Source organism: Stigmatopora nigra, chromosome 1 (genome assembly GCF_051989575.1).
Source record: "Stigmatopora nigra isolate UIUO_SnigA chromosome 1, RoL_Snig_1.1, whole genome shotgun sequence".
Lineage (NCBI taxonomy): Eukaryota > Metazoa > Chordata > Actinopteri > Syngnathiformes > Syngnathidae > Stigmatopora > Stigmatopora nigra.
Window position 1 is genome coordinate 17,793,240 of NC_135508.1, and position 22,296 is coordinate 17,815,535.

The window sequence follows — 22,296 nt, forward strand, 5'->3', positions numbered from 1 at the left end:
CTGCTTGTCTGCCGGAACGCTCAACTTGTTTAAATAAATCATCACAATGTGGTTACTTCACCTTCGCATGGCGCCATAGTGAGAGATCTCTGTCCTGCCTCCATGAAGTTTGACATGTGCACAGCCTTGTGTAAATATTCATTAAGTTCACCTCTTTTTTTCCATGCTGCTGGAATTAATTTATTTTGGACCAGCTATCAGCCCATGTAACCTGTGCTAAATCTTACTGAGCCATCCGGGCCAAGTCAAACACATTTGGTCATGGCTACGAAAAACATTACCTCTTGCAGATATATAATACTGCACGCCAGCAGGGAATATGGGTCAACATTGTAGCGCTGACAAGAAAGTAGTGGGGTGGCGATGCTCTGGAGGACTGACCGCTGTGTGACCATGGCCAAAATCTATCTTTGTGGTGATATTCTTGACTTGGATGGGTGGCAATGTGAAAACTTTGGTGCACTCTTGTATTTGCTGGTTGCTGTTGGTGACATGACAGTGTTCAACAGCTGGCTGTTGTCTTCGAAGCACTCATTTGATTGATACTGGCAGGTCGTCTCGGCCCTAGTGAGTAATTAAACCTGGCCCTTCTGTTGGTAGTGAGGTCAATATTCCCACATTCTGGCTTAAAAAATGCACCGGTTGCAAGTATACACAAATTATAAACACCCTATTACTGTGGTTATTAGATTCCTCAATTATTGCTCACTCCCTTTTTTTCTTTCCTCTTTTGTTTCCAACATTTGAAAACATCTATGTTCTCTTCATTTGTCAATTCTCCTTTGTCAACATCCAAGAAAAAAGTGCATGAAATAACAGAAATAGATAAAGAAATAAAGTCAATAATAGTTTATATTGTCATTCATTTCTTGAGATGTAAGGTATGCTGTCGAAAGAAATATTTTCAACAAAGAAACGTGAAAAAAGAAGATTTAATGATGAATTTATCAAAGATGTTGGTGAATCTGCATATTCACAACTTTATTTTATCAGTTCAACAAGGCTTTATGTCAAATTTGTTAATTTGTTCAGCCTAGAAAGCCAGCAGCATCTTGAATTTAAAAGAAACTTTACTAACTTTAATAATTCACCTTGTGATTTATCATCTTGTACTGATTGAGGCCATTGCAAGTCGTGTCATTAAATCCAATGAATAAATCCATAACCTATGGAATGTCACATTTTGGCGGCGCCGATAGTGGTGGTGATGAGGAAAGTCTCAGAAGATGCTTTGCAGCACACTCATTTTGCAAAGCTGACAGCAATAAAATAGCTGTGAGTAGCCAGAATTGTGAACTCTCATCGAGAACCTAGCTTGCTGTCCCTTTTCTACTGTTGGACTGCAGATCATTAGATCTAGAATGAAATGTACTAAATCACAGGTCAAGCTGTTTATGCTCAAGACAACAGGCCCATTTTTTAGGGGAAAAAATGTGACAAATAGGTTTACCATATGATAAACCCCAGTTGAAAGAGAAGGTGAAAGATTCATGTTTTGCAGAACCGTCCAACCGAGACACTTCTAGAATCACAGAACAGTAAAAACCCAACCCGCAGTCAGGCCTCCCTTGCCTGCCCTGTCATCTGTGCATAGCCAGTGGGGAATAGACACACCCCAGAGCTAGCTGCCAGGACTGCCTTTTCTCAGCAGCCTGTCGCTGTTTCACATGAGCTCAGTGACTGTATTCAAGCCCAGGTGACTTTTGCCTGAGTGGTTTTCCAGTAGGAAGGATAAGAAGAATGTGGTTGTGACTTGCTGGAATTACAAGGATTGTTCTGTTTCTTAAGGCTTTTTCACACTAGCGACAGCCCTGTGTGAAACAGTCCAGCGGTAAAGCGCAACACAACAGTAAAAAAAAAGGGCTCACGTTGCAATGATGCAGACACGACCTGGATGTTAAGAGCGGGGACTCCGGCATGCCTATTTACTACAATTCCAAGTGCAAATTTGTGGTTTTATTTTTCATGGTTGCACAATTTTTTTTCTTCTATTTTTAAGGATTAGGGAGATTATAATAGCTGCGTGGTGTGAATATGTTGTTGTTCGTGATCTACAGTTACATATAAATATGCATTGATATATCATTTAGTTTATCAGGGAAGATGTGAGAACTATTTTCAAGTGTTACAAAGCTTCAAGAAAGCACACTTATCAAGGATTTCCTCTTCAGTCACTTGTATGTATCCTCTGCCAAAATAGTATGACATCATTGTGCCAGCATTTCCATTATTTAATGCATTGAGTTGTTGCCGCTCTGAAAATAGAACAAGTTCCTATTACGGCATATTCACCCCCGCGATGCCGTACCATTCAAAATGGCCATGAATTATCATTGCCGCCATATTCACAATGCATTAGTTTCTGGTTGGCAAAGTGCCAGTGTATCCAACACATTGAAGTTCAAGTCCAAGCATAAAAATCACCACAGCATATGCAATCAAGGATTACCGTACACTCCATTTCAGGGGTGTCCAATACCTCCTGTTTTGGTGGCCCCATTGGAGTCCGACACTCATGACCAATGTGCCAATAAATTCAAATATATATCTTAATATTACTGTTATAACTCTATTTGGGGCATTCCTGAGGGATGAGAAAACGCTCTAGCCGAATGAATCTTGGCAGGTTTGCCTGTTTAAGCTGAGTGGTCACTTCCTGCAACAGTCCTGCCTTATCACTTCCTCACCGTGATTAGGCTGCTTCCTGGGGTGGCATCGCAGGTTGAAGTTCATTCACTGTGCTTGTCACTAGTGTCAAAACATAGATGACGGCCATGTCACGACGGTCACTGTTAATCTTTGTTGCATTCATAAGCCTCTTGAGAAGTTGCAGCCTTCCACTTGCAGGCTGTTTCGCTCCCTGTGCCCGGTGCAATGCTCTTCTGCCGACTCAGACTTTCGTTAATCTCCAGGCTGCACGTTCAAACCTTGCTGCCAAAACAACACTTTGCTAAATTCATTAATAACCCCCATTGCATGACATATCTATCATACAAAATAGAAGCACTAAATCTTAAATACGTCATGCATGGGTTTTCCCTTGCCTTAAAGGCAGGGCCTGGAAAATATTAATTTTTGTGTCAAAAATATATTTGTTTTGCAAAATAAATGCTCTATTTTTATTTAGGCCATAGAAAATAAACATGTTTAAATTTTCACCTTAACAAAACTAACTGATAATCATTGTAATATATTTCTATATCCAGTTTTTTATATTTTGCAAATTTACAAAAGAAAATCGGTGTGTAAATCGCTAAGTTTTAAAAAAATATTCACATTTGGCTACCTTTATAATTGAGTTCTGACAATGCGCATTGTCTACAAGGGGCTCTAGCACCAACACGGTAAAGAACAAGTAGTTTTTCAATAAATGAAAAGACACATTTAATCCAAAATGCCATTATTCACGTTACAAAACAATGACATTTGGGTAAAGTATAATTTCTTGGCAGAGCTGAGGTGGCCCCAGTTTAACCCATAAGCCCTGAAATGAAGTCAAGCAGATCAAAGTCAGGCTGTCTCCTTGCAAAATAAGCAACTCCAATGCATCAACTGATGTGTAAAGATGAACCCAAATATGTTAGATTTAACAACTCGGTTCATCTACCTGACGAGAGAGCTGCATAATTGCATGTGGATGCGTGAGGCCAGGATGGACATATTTCTGCTTTACCTTCATCTGCTTAAACGATGAGCAGCAAGTAAGGTTCACTTCACACAAATGTTGATTCTATTAGTCTTCAAGTGATAAATGAAGTGTTAAAGACTACAAGATGAAGCTTAAGTCACAGTGCTCTTGACTTTTGACTGGAAGCTGCCATTAAACCTGTACACTGCTCGAATTGTCAGTTTGAACGGATGTCATTAAGCCACTGACCCGCTTGACCGCAGCATCATGCCTTGCTGCTTTACCGCTCCCTTGCAAACATGTCTGCTCCGATTTGCTTGTTAGAGTGTCAATGACAGCGCAGAAAAAGCAGATTCAGGGTCATGCATTTATGAATGCGTCTATTTGCACAGCCTTTCCAGTCTTGCCTTTCATGGGTTGGAATTATTTCTATGTGACCATTCGACCAATACGTAGTGAAATTTTGGGAAAGCAATTTGTCCCTACTATTGTATGTAAATATTTATGACCAGACCTTTGTACACTTGAGCACAGAAATACTGGAATAGAAAGAGCTTTTCCCCAAAAATCAGTCATATGCTACATTTTTTTTCCTTGACTTTATTTTTTCTGCCTTTTGCCAATAAACAGTTTAACATAACAGAAGAGATTTGATTACTGGAATAACCAACTATTTAAACACTCAAAGTTTTGAATGTGTTTTTTTTCCCTATTCCACCAATCCACTGATGTCTTGTAAGACAAAGTGTGTCTTGGTTCTCCTACTGCTGTGAAGACGTGAAAGTGATTGGCGCACGCACAAACCAATAAGCTAGTGTGCAAGCAAACGTACCTGCAGATTCTTCACTTCAAAAACCTCATTATCATCACCAGGTAAGAGTGATTCAACAATCAGGGGAAATCAGGGAATTGTCTTGAATGGCCACTGCATATGCTGTGGTGATTTAAATTTGTTTTGAAACACACCATTTTGGGTTGATTTGGCCAGGCAACCTCAAATACATTTTTGTCGTTTTCAGGTCAGGTAGGTTGTTCTCAATCACTTTCATGCCATCACAATGCCTATTAATAACACCCAATGTAAGAACACAAACTCTACTCTTCTTGACTCACATGTATTGACAAATACAGTAAGGTTTGAGATCAGCTATATACACCATACACATTTTCTTGCAGAGAAAAAAGAAGCAAAAGTTATGATGGGAACATCCGAGTGAGGAAGTACAGGCTTTACATAATTTTTCACCAACAGGTGCAGCAACCTATCAAGTTGCATTTTTCTTCTTTGCTCCGGCAGCCTTTCAACCCCACATCCTCATGTTTTGCTTCCTGCCTCTCTGGTTCTCAAATCAATGCCAGCGTGAGCGGCTTTAGTGGCATTTCTGACGTGCGCGTCAGGGGCTGAGTTGGGGTGGGGGAACGAGGGATTCACTAATAGCCAAGCAAGGTACACTAATCTCCCATGGCAACATTTGGTTTACCTTAAGCTGGAGGGACAGCTGTATTAAAAGCAGGAATTATCATAATCAGTCGCAAGTGCCTCCTCCCCGCTTCACCTCTCTGCATATAAAACTTCCACATTAGGCTTAAGAGTACAACGGCTTAGCGGCTGCTCGCCCTACATCTGTCTTCCCGCCACCGCCACCAATCAGGAAGGTGCATTGAGGGGGGGAGGGTTGGTCAGACATGATGGAGGACAGCTGAGAATTAGAGAAAAGAATGCAGAACATGAAAAAATTGAAGGCGGGCGGGGGGAACACAAACTTGCTGATGCGACATCTCTCATGTACTTGGAGTTTTCCTCATGCACAACATGCACACAGATGTGTATAAATGCTTGTCACTTTTTCAAGTTTGACTTTGCTTTGGTTTTCCAATGAAAAAGTCTAGTTCTTAATGTTGTAGGATTTTGTTTTTGTGTTTTAACCGATGGTTTTTTGTTGGTGGATATTTCTTATTGTTGAAGTGCTGTTGCAGGTTCTTCTTTTGCAGGATTGACAGTTCTATCTTAAAGAGAGCTGCTTTTGTTGCTGAATAAATTGTTCGAGTCATTCTCTGGTGTGTGCTCACCTGCATCAGTGACAGCACTAGAACATGCATTATGCACAAGAACACGCACAAAGACAAGAATTAGAACATGACATGAAAGTGTGTTCTAGCTGCAGTAGACACAGCTTCCATCCAGCTTTTTTCCTCCTCCCTCCGAGGCCCTCGGCACCATAAATCCGACTGATTACTCCGCAGCCCTTTTGCTTGACTGCACCTTCACAATCAGCTGTGGCCGCCAACAATGAGGCCCTGATGAATCAAACATCCATGGCATTAGTTTCACCTTGCTGCCCCTTTCCCATGCGCCGCCGCCTCTTTGTCAGACCCGGTTTGATGGGAAGGACTACTGACACTGGCTGCACCTATTGACAGACGACTCTGTAAAGACAGAGCATGGAAGTTGAGGCTCCTCCCCTTTTTTTGTAGGGCTTTACTCACAAAGGTAAGCATCAAAGTGCCACAAGCTTCGATTCAAACATTTGATTTTTTGAGGGCTCCTTCAACAATGATCTTAAATATTAACTTACTGGGGAAATACAAACTAATATGTCAGTTAGTGGATCAATAAAAATTGCGATCGTTTTTACTCAATATATAGACATGGACGAGTAGAAAGGTAATATTTGTAAGTGCAAGTATCAGAACTTTATAGGACATGCTAAGAAATGTTATGTACTAGACATTAGAAATGCTGTTCCCAAATGTGGAATCAAAATCAAAAAGTACGTATTGTGTATATGCTAATAAATTTAGACTGAGGATGACTATAAACTTTCTTCCCTAGTTACCTTTTGGCACACCATGGAGCGCAAGCATATTTGCATGCCTTGGAAGGACAAGCCTGAGTTATGGCTCATGGATCACAAAATTTCAGAGCTTGACCTAATCGGATTTGAACCTGTCCTTGAATTGAACTTGTATTGGGTCCTGATACTGAATTGGGCCTGCCCCATCAAAAAGGTATGTTAAATACATTACTTTAATAACATTGAAATTATAAGGTATTTGACAAATTCAAACATTGCTTTGTGTGACCAGTCGGCAATCTGGAGACATTGCCTCTTTTATGAAGCTTTGCATACAGTGTTTGTTGGTGTTATAAAGTATGGTGTTTTTGTCTGGACCTTGCATGCATAAATGAAGTTCATTGGTTACTTACATTACACATAAGTTAAAAGGTAGCAAGCTTGCAGTTCTTTTAGAGTTTAAAAACGAAGCTTAAGTGGGCTTCTGATAGTTTGATAGCTTGATAGGTTAACACTTCTTGAAAATTGGGACAAAACTTTCCTTCACTAGAGTGTAGCTGGAAGTAGTAAGGTGTCCACCTGAGTCAAACATAACTAACAGTTTACCTCGTGTGTCTTCATTTGCTCAGCCACACAGCATCATTATACGTCCATTGGGATATCAAATTCCGGATTTGCTGTGATAGTGTTGGGGGCCACTAACAGCCTGTATGGCACCCCGCATGCATGAAGGACAAAATGATGCTGTGCCGCTGGAGGCTGCTTGTAATGAGACCCAAACGCTGGTCTTATTTTTACCCCCTAAATACATATTTTTTTCCCTACATACAAATGCAAGTAAGGATGTTTCATTCCGGACTGGTGTTCAATTAAGAGAGCTAAAGAACATAGAACGTTCTTTTAAGAACATTTAAAAATTGTTTCACCTGGCACGATATCTTCACCCAGTTGTATTCATTTTAAGTAAAAAGCGCTATCAATGTTTTTACTTTTTGATTGAATTATATTCAGTTTTGCTTAACTAATGGATATATCAATCCGGATCATTGCATGCTTACACCCGGAAAATTAGATTTCAATTCATTTTAACACCAGAATTCAAGGTATAACCAGTTAGCAATAACTATAATTAGTTGATAAATTGTTCTACTGTTTTGACTCTAATAATGAGCACATGTGTCCACATGTATACATATACAACACAGTTGGAGCACATCCATTAAAAAGAGGCTCTTTGTTCGGGATGATGGCTCACTTTTAGTCCCAACATGTGTCCGTGCAGGGTATCTTAAATCTGCCCCACCTGTCAACACACTAATCCATTCAGTCTCATACTATACAATTAATTAAAATGGTTATGATGAGTAATTTACATTCATGCCAATATTTGCCACGCAGCTACGTTAAAATAATGCTTGAAGATCCAAATAAAATATGAAATGGCAATCGAATTATTGCTGTGAGATGAAAAGTGTGAGCTGTTCTCATCGTTTTCCGTGGAATTATTGAGATTACGAATTATCGAGATTATATCTGTTGTATGTTTGTAGCAGAATGAAAATAATGAGCAGCAAATCTGGATTAGGTCATTCGCGTCACAAGAGGGAATCTTTTCAAATGATTATTGTGAGCTGCACAACAACCCCATGCAAACGGTGATGTAACACCACCTTTACGCACATACGGGCTCCCCATCTGATTCCGTTTCTCTTGATGATTACATTCATACGCACTCACAAAAATGCTCAAATGTAGGCCGCTGAAAATTGTGCGTGCTCGCTTGTGTACACGGCGGTTACAAAAGCAGGTTACGGCAGTGCACAAATGACACAGTGCAACAGATGATGGGCATTATCCCATCAACCTGCTGTTACTCCACACACTCTGTGCTCCCTTTGAAAGGACAGTCAGTGTGTGTGTGTGTGTGTGTGGAGTGGGTAAAAGTGGGAGGGGTCTTGTTTGGGAGGGGGGTTCACACACACTGGCAGTCACACACATACGCGCACACTGCACCTGCCAAAGGCAGTCTTTCCGGACAACAGGAACTCAGAGCGTCTGTCTGTCACTATTTTTCAGATTTTCTACTGTATTAACATGCGTATGCACACAGAACAGAAATGTGTTTTTACACACACACACACACACACTCACACACACACACACACACACACACATTACTGAAATGATCTCAACGCGCTATTTAAATCCTGTCACACAAAATGTTAAAATGTGCTCATGCATTAAACTGAAATATCCATTTCTGTTGCATGAGTGTGTATATGACAACATTTAAATTATTTGTTTTGGGAGAGAGCATTTTGCTTCTGTATAGGTGATCTACACAAAAAAAAAAAACAGTGCTGCACTTGTATGTGTGTTTGAGGATGTAAAATATTGAGGTGGGAAATCATTACTGCCTGTGAATCTGTGTCAGTACTGCACATGGCATCATATCAGTACTCTGTCTGTACTCTGATGGTGTTTTACCGGAGCTAGATGAGCAAGAAAACCTTTTTTTTCAGTAAGTCAATCTTACCACGCCATAGTCTGTGTAGGCAGAACAATAGCTGCATCACCAACTAAACAAAATGTCAAAAAGTAGGATGACATAATGTACCCCATCAATACATTCAACAAAAAAAAAAACAGCTCAGGAAAGAAAAAAAAGAGCAACTTTTACTTGTTAGTTGTTCTGTTAACCCCAGCATTTCTTTTGGTTTCCCACTGTAATGACTGCCTGACTGCAGGGGTTGATTCCCCAATGAAATCGTTCCAAATATTGCTACCGCGTGATTTCTCTTCTTTTCGCACATTTCGATAATAGACTGACAATTTGTACCGAACCAAACTTAAGGAGCTTAATAAGGTGTCTAACAAAAGAGCAGAAAATCGGCAAACACCAGACAGCCATACGTGTCTAATGGCTGTGAAACGCACCTCGCCAGAAGGTTAACTTCTCTCCCTGTAAATTGCTGTCACCCTCCCACCACCGCCACCACCTTTGCCGCCAACAATAGGCTCAGCAGTGCCCTGGTGATTGCCTCTTTTCACATGGAAATGGCAGCCGCCTCACGTCCGCCAGGTTCCCCTGAGCGGTGTACAAATGACAGTTTACAAGGCGATCGGGATGGATTGGAGACAGCCCGCAAAGGTTGGAGGGAGCGAGCGGGATATTTTTCTCTTTTTAAGGACAAGTGACATGTAAATTAGCTTAAAGAGAGCTACTCAGGATGCTGATGGCACCCTAATTGTCACAGTCAATTGTGGCCAACAATCTCTTCAGTCGGCACAGCCTGTGACAACGAGGCCGCCAGCGAAATAGAATCACCTCGGCACACCCTCTTCTCTGTCCTGAAGGCTCAAAAAGCTTTTGCTTTCCTCGTTTAGGAAGTGGTCAAACATTCTCCTATCAACATCCCTCTCTAAACCCTTTGGGTATCAGGATAACAAATGAGCATCCAGCCAACCGTGACTGTCCAGGCAAGTCGGTAAACTTTAGTGGTGGATGAGGCGATGAAGCGCTGCTAAAAAAAAAAAAAAAAACCTAACCCTCACCCTAAAAAAAAAAAATACAAATATCTGAATGCACACATCTCCTGAGGGCTGTCAGTTGGGCTTCAAGTTGAAAGTTAACTCTACTGCGCAATCCATGAAAAGGCAATTGTTTTTTTTTTTGTAGTACTTTTAACAAATGTTTCAGTCTGCCGGTTTGTCAACAGAAATGTTCAAAATTAAATTCAGTAATTAATAATTGAGCATAGGCTTTGTCATCATCATTGAGTCGATAAATGCCTAATTGTCAATTCAAATCTAACTTCAGTATGTATTATGATGTAGTACAATATGTGGATGTCTGATTTCATGACTTTGCTTGCATTAGCTTGGCAATATCAGTTACCTCTGCTCTCAATTTTATACTCATAATTTTATTTGGACTTTTTTTTCTATCCTGAGAATTGATACAAACATTGTCATCAAAATTTTGATAAAAGTGAAATATCCCATGTTTTAAAATTCTTTTGATGCATATAAATTGCAGGTTACATGAGGTAGGAGTAATATAATATCAGCTGATATTATATTGTATCAACACTTCACTTGCAATGTGTTACTTGCTTGGTCATTGATTTCATCTTTCTGTTCTTTCTGTTGCTATTCTTATTATTCTCACACTCTGATTATTGTCTTTTTCATTGTTGCAATTCTTTAATTTTTAATGCCTGTTGTCTTGATGGCCTGATGCACATTCCTTTTCGTCGCACTTTCTTGATCCAAATTAGGACTCTTCATCCTTGGTGAAAATGTGCGTTCTATCGAATGTTATTCCAGTTTTTCAAATATTTTAGACCAAGTTGTTTCCTTGGGGAGAATGAGATATTTTACAGTCTACATAGAATGGAATGCCACTGACTTGGAAACATTTTTTTTTTTTTTTACTAAACATGTTTTTCCAGCCGTTGATTGGAAATGTGGGACAAGGTTCCTGCAAATGTACATTAGTTCTTTTCATGGTGTCTTTGTGTCCTGAGAGGATGTGCACTCATATTAAGAGCATGGCAATATGCAAATGAATGTTGAGATGAGAGATACAACAATTATTCAAATGTTTGATTAATTATTCAGCGGAGACACTGTCAATTATTCATTGGGCCAAGCGATAAAGTTGTGCCTTTTTTTCCCTCAGCAAGTAAAAAGTTTACTTATGGGAACATCTGACCCTGAATCAGAAGCCTTTTATACCCAAAATTACATTCACTCTGTTTGAGTACTGATGTCTTGATGAGCATCCAGGTGTTCCTAATAAAGTAAAATTGTCATTGAAGGTTGAATTAAATACTTTATTTACTCATTCCCGCATCAACAACTTCATTTAACATGCAGCATTTTGTATCTGCTTTTTTTTTTGCTTGTTTGAAACTGGTAGCGCAGTGTGTAAGTGAATAGCTGAGAAGATGCAAAATCAATAGCTCTCAGTGCAAACATTTGTTTGTGCTTGTTCTCCTTGTTCGAGCGAGAGAGATCAAATGTAAACTCTTCATTTTACACGTTGGAGGAGCTCTCACACATCACATGGCCTGGCCGTCACCTCCCGCTCTTTATTTCTCCGTCAATCTCGGCAATGTGCGTTTGGCGGCTCTCGGAGCGTGGCGAAAAGCGCTGGTTTTGATGTTTACCAAGCTAGAAGACATAAACAAGTAAAGAGGAGATTAGGTGATGGGGCTAGAGGGGGGTTGAATGAGTGTTGCTGCCGCATAGTCAAACGATGTCATTTTTATGCCTGTTTTTATTTTTTTATAAGCAAACTGTAAAGATGAGTCATCATATTGTCACAGGGTTAACTCTTGTTGCTTTTCTTTCGAACAAAGGTAGAAGCATCATTCACAATAGATGTGGGGAGCACAGCTAACTTTACACCTGCAGCCGTTTTAGAATCTGCAATTAAACTACCATGGATTTATTGGGAATGTCCAGTTAAAACTGGCGTAAGCACTGGCAGAACATTCAAGCTTTACACGAGAAACCTGTAAAATTTGTGACACGTTTGCTAAACAGGCAAGCTGAGGTCCCTTTGCAGTGAAAATGGCACATTTTCCTCACTTGTTACCTTTGAAATACAATCTGGTTATTTCAACATGAATTACTGACTTAATCCAAATTAACATGATCGATTGAGTTACATTTTACGAACATGAAATTATTGATCACAGTTTGGAATGCATTCTGACAGCAATGCACAAATAAAATCCTTGCTATGGACTTTTGCTTTCTTAATTTTGTGTGATTCTTCTGTGACTCCCACACGTCTAAATCGGGACCATAATAGTAGAGGAGTGGCGGCTGAGTCTTGTCTTGGGGCTGTGGCTGCCTCAGCGTCTTCACTTGGCGTGCAGCCGCTGTACATACAGAACACAAACCCTTGTATGAATTTATTCATAAGAGAAGCAGCCAGCATCACACGCTCGTATTTGTACATTTTGCTCAGTTGAGTGCAGCTTTGACGAGAAGGGGGGGAAAATCCATACAAAAATAAACTGCAGATTGCATTTGTAACGTTGTGTACAGTGCCACATTTTCAGAGTGCTTGTGGTGCATTCCTGACCTCTCACCTTCTTGAAATTCATATGTTGCTTCTTTGCTGCCAGTTTTTTTTTTAATGCAAATTCAATTGAATCTGATTTTGGACTTCATCTGACACACAGATATTAGGATTACATTCTTCTGCTTGCCGGCACATTAAAAATACTTGCGAATAGAACACATATTGATTCAATTTGACAAACTAAGCCTCATCATATTTCTTTGCTTGAACGTTGCATTGAGCAAGCAGACAAACAATTCATCATCTTGTAATCACTGTTTTATTATCAAATTTACATGCAGAATAAATATTAATCCAGTAACGCCCCCCTCAATTAAGAACATATATGGATTAAACACACCGCCCACCCCCTAAAGGTCACACACGCTTAATCCATTTACACGCTGAATATGCGGCCACACGCACAAGAGCCCGCGTGCGTGAGGAAAGGCGAGAGGTACCACTTCAGGCCCGCGTGGATAAATGGATCCGCTCCAGCCGTGTTGTGTTCAAGTGTGAGAAAGCGCTACATCCGCCCCGCTTCGTTTACATGCAAATACCCTAACAGCAAATTAGCTTTGGCAATAATTCACTGCGCTCTGATTCATGTAAAACGGGAGAAAACGTGTCCCCACATTAGAAAATCCCTCTGAAAACTCACCTGAGTCCTTTCAACAGAAATTAAAGTTGCCATATTCAACTCATAATGATAATGATAGTAATGGATTATCACAATTTCAAGATTAAAGCTTCTACTTTCTTTTCTCTAAGTGTACCAGTAAGCCTTCATCAGATTTTTTATGTTATAAAAAACAAAAAAAGGGGACTGATTGATGATTTAATTAGCAATCCAGTAGCGACCTGCAAAAGAAGGGACACAAAATAACCCTTTATTTACATAGCCAATCAATTCGCTGCGTGGGCGGGGCTTGCTCGCTATCACACACACTCTCTCTCTCTATCTCTTGCTCTCTTCTCTCTCTCTCTTTGTCTGTGGATGTGTGTCTTCGTATGTGTGTCCTCGTAAGATAAAGAGAGAGAGAGAGAACGAGAGAGAGAGAGAGAGCGTATGAGATGGTTGACTTCTTTAATAAATGTGGGGTTCATCCTCTTAAGTGGCCTCCAGAAGCGAGAATCACTCTAATAAACCTCGAAAATGTCGATGATATTCGCATAATATTCCTGCAGGGACTCGTGGAGCTCCGTGGACACTTTACGTCTCTTTATGTCACTTTATGTTTTTCACCTATTCTATTTATTATTATTTGATCTTTTAGTACTACCAGAGCACTTCTAAAATAGCTATATGAATCAGTTTTGGAATATAGATCCTGATTTTAATGCAAAATCTAAGTATATGTTTTAAAATTAATTTTATTATTTATCATCTCACGCAAAAAAAGTGCAAATGAGTATGCAAATCCTTCTTTCCCCATGTTACATTTAAGTTATGCTTGCAGGCAGTGAGAGAATCTGCTCTCGCAGATTAAAATAATACAATTACAAACGTTAATTTTAAACATCTATTTAACGTACCATTTCAAACGAATTCAAAAATTATTGACATAAAAATAAATGTGTTACCCCTGTTTTGTAAAACACCAAAATGAAATTAAATGCCAAAATCGAACTGTTTCAGATTCCATCAATAATTTGCACCAGTCAGTCACTCCCAGCAAAAGTGTGCATATGTACTAACTGAATTAAACAAGTGCAAAAAAATCGCTTGAATTCATTTTAAAATAATAATACTAATAAAATACACATTATAGATTAAATAACTGTACATTTTTGGCGATCATCCAACAGTTTGTAATCAATAAAGCGAACTATAAAACGCATATTTCTGCCCAAAAAAACACAAAGTATAAATACAAATGTGAGGGAAAGAAGGGAGAGAAGAAAAAAAGAATCCTTACGTGATTTCGGCTGCCGTGGACTTGCTTCAAGTTCCCCCCCGTGCACACACATACACACCCAAACTCGGCGTGGACATAGTTGGTTTCACTGTGCAAAAAAGAGAAGGATGGAGAAAGCGAGAAGAGCAAGAGAGGGCAACGAGAGAGTGTCAGGGGGTGGGATAGAGGAAATACAAAAAAAATATATATAAGAAGAAGAAGAAGAAGTTGAATCCAGAAGATGCTCACGTTTGGCTCCCCTCAATTATCCCCTCCCGTGAAGATAGGTGGCGTGCGTTTCAGGGGGCTTCTCCTCCGTGTGCAGTGCAAAGAAAAGGAGGTGGAAAGAAAAAAAATGTCATTAGAAGAGGCGGAACACGTCAGTCCCGACCCAGGTTTGTTTCCTGGAGTGGGTGTAAGACATCAGTTGTAAACCTGCCCGAGCAGGACGCGCGCTCCCTCCCTCCTCCCAACCACGAGCAGGCTTTATTTCTAAGGCTTTATTATCACCGCTGGACCGGAATCCGCTCACCGCCGCTCTCCGGTGTCATCGGACCAACACCAACGTTTGTTCCCGTCAGCAAGCAGGTACGTTTTCCCTACTTTTTTTTCAAAATATATTTCATTTGCACTTAAAATAGACCTTTTTTTTTACTTTACCGGACTCGCGTCTCACTTGGAACTTACCTGCGCAGGTGGGTGAGTGTCTTTTTTTAAATGAACGGAGGGGGTAAAAAAAAAAAGAAAGAAAGAAGGAAAGCAATCCATGCTTGTGCAGAAGCGGTTGTGGACGATTCTCGCAGCCGATGCCAGGCACTCCTTTCTCGGGGTTTTTTTTTCTGCCCCTGATCGGCTCTGGTGGGCTCCAAAAGGACCAGACGACCCCGGTTCGTCCAGTCGGTCCACTTTGTTCGCACTTGTGTCATGTTGCCAAACAACTGACAGGACCGCTTGTCAATTTGAACTGATTCGCCCGTATTCGATCAGCTGGTCCCCACAAGCATATTTTGCCCTTTTTTCTTTGTGCGTAATTCGCACATCATGTGCCTTCGATACCACATTTTAGTTTTGTCCGTTTTTCTGTAGTTGGGTTTTTGATCAATTTGTTATTATTTTAATGACGCGCGTGTATTTAAGGCAATTTCTTTAAAGTTCCGTTACTTTTCCTCATTGAGGGTTCAAGTATTCACGCTCGTGTGGAGCTCCGTTTAAAAAGAAAAAAGAAAAAAACGCCCTAAAATATAATGTACTAAGTTGCTTTTTTCTCCCTCAGGGACGAGTTTGACAATGTAGTAGGATTTGTTATTTCAAATTCAAAGATAAATTATTAAAGAAAATTATGATTTTTTTCTATTTAATGACATTTCTTCAACGTTTACTCAACTTTACACTAAGTTTATCTTGTTCCGTTGATAATTTACATCTGTTGTCATGGTGATATTGAACCTAGTCAAAGTATTTTTATTTAGATTTTTTTTTTTGCTCTTTCTTGTGTACTTCGGGGCTGTTTGTTTGGTGGTCTTCGCTAACTGTCGCTGCTTTTGTTGGTGTGTTTGTGCGTGTTGGTGTGTGTATGTATGTGTGTGTGTGCGTGTGTGTCCCATCAGACTCAGACGACAAGCTGAATCCGAGCTTTCGGGTCCATGCGAGCTGCCGTCTGAGCCCAAACTCGCACTTCTAAATGAAGCAGGAGATGATGGCGGATGGGCCCCGGTGCAAGCGTCGAAAACAGGCCAACCCGAGGCGAAAAAACGGTAAGAGCTCGTCCCTCGGACCTTTTGCTGTTTTGTGTCCCGTTTTGCCGAGCGCTCAACCGCGAGGGGAGTCTGCATCGTGTGACTTTTTTTGGGGTGTGCTGTTGAGTGGGAAGCCAACTTTTGGTCCTGTTGGAAAGTTGTGCCAGTGCCGATGGGCCCTCTTGGCTGGGACGGAGCCGTCGTGGGGTGGAGTGGAGTAGAGTGGAGTGGACGAGCGTGGGGGGCTTCGGCTGCTCCCGTGACACGCGCGACTTGTGATTCTTTTTTTTTTTCTCCCTTTCTTTTTTTTCTTCTCCCTATAATGCGCGTGTTGCCGTTTACTTTTACATATACAGTAGTCTCAGCACTTAATTCGTCTAAAACAGTTTGACACTGAAAGCCACGCGGTTGATCGCGTGCCCTCGTGACCGTTAGAAATAAAGGACTTGTCGTCTAAACTCGGACACTAATTGGCGCGCTGGAGGTGCACATTTATTGCTTTTCTTTATCCATTTGAGTGCACACTTTCCCACAAGAGGCAAATGTGCTGTGACATTTCCTGGCCCCGTTATTCCTGATTATTCCACACATACACAGTGTGCGTGTGTACGTGCGTGCGTGAGTATTTGCGCGCGCGCGCGCACGAGTGTGTGAAACGTGAAGGCTGCCATGCAGCTGCTCTGACCAGTTTCGCATTTTTGCTTTCCTCGTAGTCTACGGAGTTGTTATATTTGTACAGTATACTACTATCCCTGAAGATTATTCACGTATCGGCATCACATCTCATTTATTGATTTGCTGGATCTAAGGTCGGTAAACCGAATGCTCCTGTTCTGAAAAGCAGCAGTTGCATAGTTTAAACTTATTTATTTATTGAATCAAAATGATATATATACATATAAATATGCATATATATATATCTATCTATCTATCTATCTATATATATATATATATATATATATATATATATATATATATATATATATATATATATATATATATATATATATATATATATATATATATATATATATATATATATATATATATATATATATATATATATATATATATATATATATATATATATATAAATGTGTGTGTTATTAAACATACATACCGTAATATTTTTTTCAAATGCAAACAGATTAAATAAATATATATATATAGATTATATGTTACATGCCAAAAAGAAGCACTGATGAAAATAGCACAGTCAATAATAATATATGACATGTAAGTACCCGGTTTGATAGAACCCCCACTCCCTACATTGCCCCTTTACTCTACTCCCCCCTGGGAACATCAAGTCTCATTGAGGTTTGGCCGCTGTCCCTTTGCTGTCCGCCTCGCCGCTGTCCTATTCCTTGCCGCGGCGGCGGGTTTAATCGGGCAGGCGATTCAGGAAGGCCCATTCGTAGACTTCACTTATTAATCAGATCCGAATACAAATGTGAAATCTTGCACCATGACTCTGTGACATGATGTGGCTTCATGAGTTGTTTTTAATTCATTTTGCCCTGTTTGTGATTCACGTGAAGGTTTTTTTTTTTTCAGCCATCCAGCCAATTAGTATTAATGAGGCCTTTGCTCACTAAGTTGTCCAAGCGATGACATTCCCATCTAGATGACTGTTGGCCTTCAGGGCTTGAGGTGGCACACGGTAGCGCTCTCTGACCAATGTGTCATGTGATATTTAAGCACGGCTCATCACATCCTCGTGCCTACACTCCTAAATTATGTTTCAAAGTAACGCACATTAAGTGAAAGTTGGGCCCTCGCCAGGTGTGGATGGATCGGACAGAGAACGGAATTACATTCCACTTCTTTCGATCGTTTGTGATTTTCTGTCAAGAGTAAATCATGCGATAAACTAAGAAACATTTTTGTTTCTCTCCTTTCAAATACCACATTCCCCCATCTGAATAATTTTTGATTTCCCGCTGACCTATGACCTTTGTACATCAGGATGTCCCCCTCAGAACTACAGTATACTCCGATTACATAACAGCTGCAGCATAGTAACGCGCTTTACGTCTCGTCTGGATGACACTGTGTGTGTGTGTGTGTGTGAGAGAGATAGTCTATGAACGCATTGAGTGTACACAATGCCACATTTGTGCATATTTTCTATTACTATTATTCTGCAGCCTTTTTAAAGTTCTATGGGAGAGAACCATGAGCGTTTGAGGAGGGCTAGTGTGTGTGTGTGTGTGTGTGTGTGTGTGTGTGTGTGTGGGGGGGTATGGGTGTGAGACAAGGTGCTCCCCCTCCTCCTCCTCAAGGTACAGGGGGAGGGAAGAAGGAGGTTTCGCAGGGCGCTCGCGGACAATTGATTGTCAGCGGTAATGTGTTTCATTTACATGTTTATACCGTCAATAATGGCGGGGGGTTGTCCGCCGCTCGATTCAGCGCCGCCATTCCCATACGGGTCGCCAATTGTGTGCAGCCTTCCACTCCTGATGGCTTCTTCTGTGCATAGAACTATTTCACGCCGCGTCCATGTTGAAGGGATTATTCTGTTTGAGCAAGTGAAATAATTACGGCGAGATGTTCCGGGTTTTTTTTTTTTTTGTGGCGTGGCGGCGAGGAGCGTTCTCACACCTCAACCTCATGCAAATAAGCAGGTTGTGACAACCACAAACGGCCGAACAAGAGGTCAGAGTTGTCCCATCACTATTGGCGTGACACTTTTGGATTTGTTCCTTCTGTAGCCGTAGTCTATACAAATACAAAAAAATATATATATGCATATTTATGCATTTATTTATGTGATAGATTGTGTTTCTATCTGTGTCGACTTTTCCCCTTCTCCTTTTAAAAATGTAACCTTCTTTTTTTTTACGTCGAACATTTTCCGATATGACATTTTTTGTCTTCTTCCTCATCTGCTCTGATATGTGTCCTAGTTCAGCTGCATGTGTACACAGACGCACACCGAGTTGCTCGCACCTTTGATAAGACACATAAAAGCAAATAGTGTGGCATGTGGCTGGAGGGACACACACACACACACACACACACACACACACACACACACACACACACACACACACACACACACACACACACACACACACACACACCCGACGCCACACGCACACACTAATGATCATCTCCTCCATCCTGGACATTGGAGAGAACCTTTTCATCCATCTTCCCCAAAATAGGCAAGAAAAAAAATTTGATGCATTTTATTTTTACATATATTTTCTATTCCATTTTTTTTTCTCATCTTCGACCACCTCGCTTGTGTGAAGATTTATTTATTTTTTATTTCATTTTTTTTACCTTCCACCCCCCCGCCTGGCGGCCAGAGAACGCACACTCGCACAGGCACCGCCGGGCCAGACCCCTGACACGGCGGGTCTTTGGAATGCCTTAGGTACCATTTCACTTTGGCTCACATCAATGCTGACCTGAATGCCTTTCATATCTGATCCGCCGCGTCTCTCCTGGTAAACATCCCCCGGGGGGAGAACAAAGAAAGGAGCTCCTCTTCTGCCGCTTCTTCTTCTCCCTCTTAATCACAATTCAGCCCCTCTCGCCGCCAGCAGCAGGGCTGCACATTTGCATTCAGCATCAGAAAGGGGGCCGAGATGAAAAGGGGGGGTGTGAGGGAGGCAGATGAGGGAGGAAGGGGTGGCTGCTGGAGAGAAATAACTGGGCTGTTTGTGCTTGTTTGTTGCCGGTCCCCTGGTTACAAGCCTTTTATAGCCTCCCTCCTTTAGTGGGGGCCCGGGCCCCTCCTGACACACAGATAGTGTTACGAGATGGCGTGCTCGCACTATTCGTGGACACTTGCGCTTCTTAAGAAGAAGCGGCGGTCTTGTGCATCTGTGAGCAGGTGCCGTCTCATTATTGCGGGGGAAAGTTGTGACCTGCAAACATGGGCAGGTGCCTCACAAGCTCCGTCTGTAACTGATATCTTTATCGTGCACCTCCCAGGCGGGAATGGATGCAAATCTTGAGCAAGGATGGGGAGATGTGAGCTGAGGGAGGGAATCATGTGATATGGATTTCTTTTTACCCTTTCTTTTCCTCACACAGAACTTTTTTCCCCCCTTTTTGGTTAAGAAGAAGGATTATCGGTACACCTTCCCTCCCCCTCTTCCTCCTCCCGGCCGAGCTGCGCAGGATTTAGGCAGATTTACTTCAGCAAACACCTTTGGACACTGGTGGGGGTTTGGGGTGCTTGAAGCAGAAAGAGTCTGTTTGCAAAAAAAGGCCCTTTTGTTCTTCCAGGTTCTGGATAATGCCTCACCCCAGCAGCCGTGATATTAACCACTGCTTTGGTGGGACGGGGTACTTGGTGTCAGGGGCGGGAGAGGCAGTGGGTGGGGGACAGCATCACCTCTGAGAAGGGTGCGCCAGGGTCTTCAAACACACACTGACACATGAAGTCAGTGCCAAAAAAGTGACAACTGGCCAAGATTCAGCCAGTAGAGAAACAGCCGGGAGTTTTTCACCGAGTAGCTGCGTCCATGACTGAATTTAACCGGGTTATTTCTACATCATCATATTTTTGACTCGTTAGTCTTCACTTGTTGTCCATACATCCTCCTTGTCCACCTGACTTCATTTTATGTTGCCTTGTTTCCCCCCACTCCCGCCCTTCTTTCATTGTAACAAAAGCAAACACAATTCTAGACCTCAATGATCCGGGAAATACCTGCACACATACGTACACGCGCCGTCCACAATGCCTCGCTACGGCAGGTTGATGCATTCGGAAATATCACGCCTCATTTGAGTCAAGTGACAAGTCTTTATGGGGCCCATCCGGCCCGACTCATCCTGCTGTTTGTTTTCCCTCTGCTGCAGTGGGATTTTCAACAGGACATGTATTGGGGCAAATGTGGTGCAAAAGTAAATAACTTTTGTATGCCGAAATAAAAAAGAGATCTTGTAATTGAAGTATTTTGGAGGTGTAGCCAAGTGATTCTCATATTTACCAAAATTGGCCTCTTAGCACCCAGCCTTACCCAGAGTATGAAATGATTTTGCAACTTATGAAGCGCAAAATTCAGTTTATTTTGTGTTTTTTTTTTAGCTACTGGGTCAGCCCTTGGAGCTAAATTCCACGACAAGACAAGTTTTCAACAAATAGTTATATGTTATTCTTGCTACAACTACAAATTCACAATATTTAAGAACATTAGAACTGATTTCTGATTCGACCACCAAATGTTTCTTATGCAAGTACAACCTTTGCACCAAATTTACCTCCACATTCAATGCTATTGGCTCTTTCTATGTTGAGAAGGAAAAAAAACGCGTTTTGTCTGAACATCAGCAAGAAAATAAAATATGCAAAGGATTTTTGTTTCTAAAAAAAAAGAAGCTAATCTCTTCAATTGCCCATCAGAAAGATTTGTACAAACACATTTGGAAAGTCGTTCAGTAAGCATTTCAAATTTGCGCACACACTCTTCTACCGCATCAACCATGTTGATGATTGTCAGTGTGTCTCCAGGCAAGGTCAACAGGACATGCAACAATCAATAAACGGTCTGTCGAATTAAAGCATAGTCATATGTGGAACACATTGCCTTCCCCCATACATGATACTACCTTTAACACGTTAATAGAACATGCCATATGAAGCGGGATCACTTTACTCCATTATTCACCAGCACCCTGCTTGCCATCCACCTCAGAGCGCCCCTCTCGTTACCTTTTTTTTCTAACGAGGACTCGCCTGCGCTGTTCTGTGCCATCACATGGAATTCAGATGTGTTATCTCGCTTTAATTGCGGCCGATTGCCAAGTGAGATTAACAAAATTAGGTCGTTTTGCGGCTGCACACATTTCTCTAGCTTTCATCTCACCAATGATCAAGCGGCCCGCTAACCGGAGGTTGCAGCCTAAAGAGGAAATGGTCAGAAATTACATGCGGCCTCTCTGTTATTCAAACATACATTTAACCTCTGGCAAGAGTGAGTCAAGGAGAGATGAAACGTAGATGTGGGAGGGGCACAGGGAAGCAGCACCCTTTGCTTCAAATGTCAGCAGCGGCACAGCGCACAGACATGTGGAGCAAAGTCGAGCGTGGTAAAAAGTCTGAGAGGTGAATTTACGTGTTAATAGGTTTTGACTGGATAGGGCGCCCCCTCCTCTGAATGCCGCATGTCCCGCTGCTGTCAAAGGCAGATGTCAA

The 22,296-nt window shown here is 41.3% G+C and overlaps 1 protein-coding gene and 1 long non-coding RNA gene across 3 annotated transcripts in view; one reads left to right on the forward strand and one right to left on the reverse strand.

Moving 5' to 3' along the window:
- Positions 1–11,247: 11,247 nt before the first annotated feature.
- LOC144206736 (uncharacterized) lies at positions 11,248–15,882 on the reverse strand. Its single transcript, XR_013328422.1, has 3 exons — positions 14,650–15,882; positions 14,422–14,509; positions 11,248–11,601 (listed from the first exon to the last, which is right to left on the reverse strand). It is a non-coding gene; the product is annotated as an uncharacterized LOC144206736 (long non-coding RNA).
- zeb2b (zinc finger E-box binding homeobox 2b) overlaps positions 14,558–22,296 on the forward strand; it is a 53,683-nt gene continuing 45,944 nt past the window's right edge. The window contains exons 1-2 of one of the 2 annotated variants that reach the window (XM_077731706.1): positions 14,558–14,988; positions 16,008–16,154. In XM_077731706.1, coding sequence (XP_077587832.1) covers positions 16,082–16,154 — 73 coding nt within the window. In that variant the 5' untranslated portion in view covers positions 14,558–14,988; positions 16,008–16,081. The remainder of the gene's footprint in view (positions 14,989–16,007; positions 16,155–22,296) is intronic. The other variant, XM_077731789.1, reaches the window with a different exon arrangement.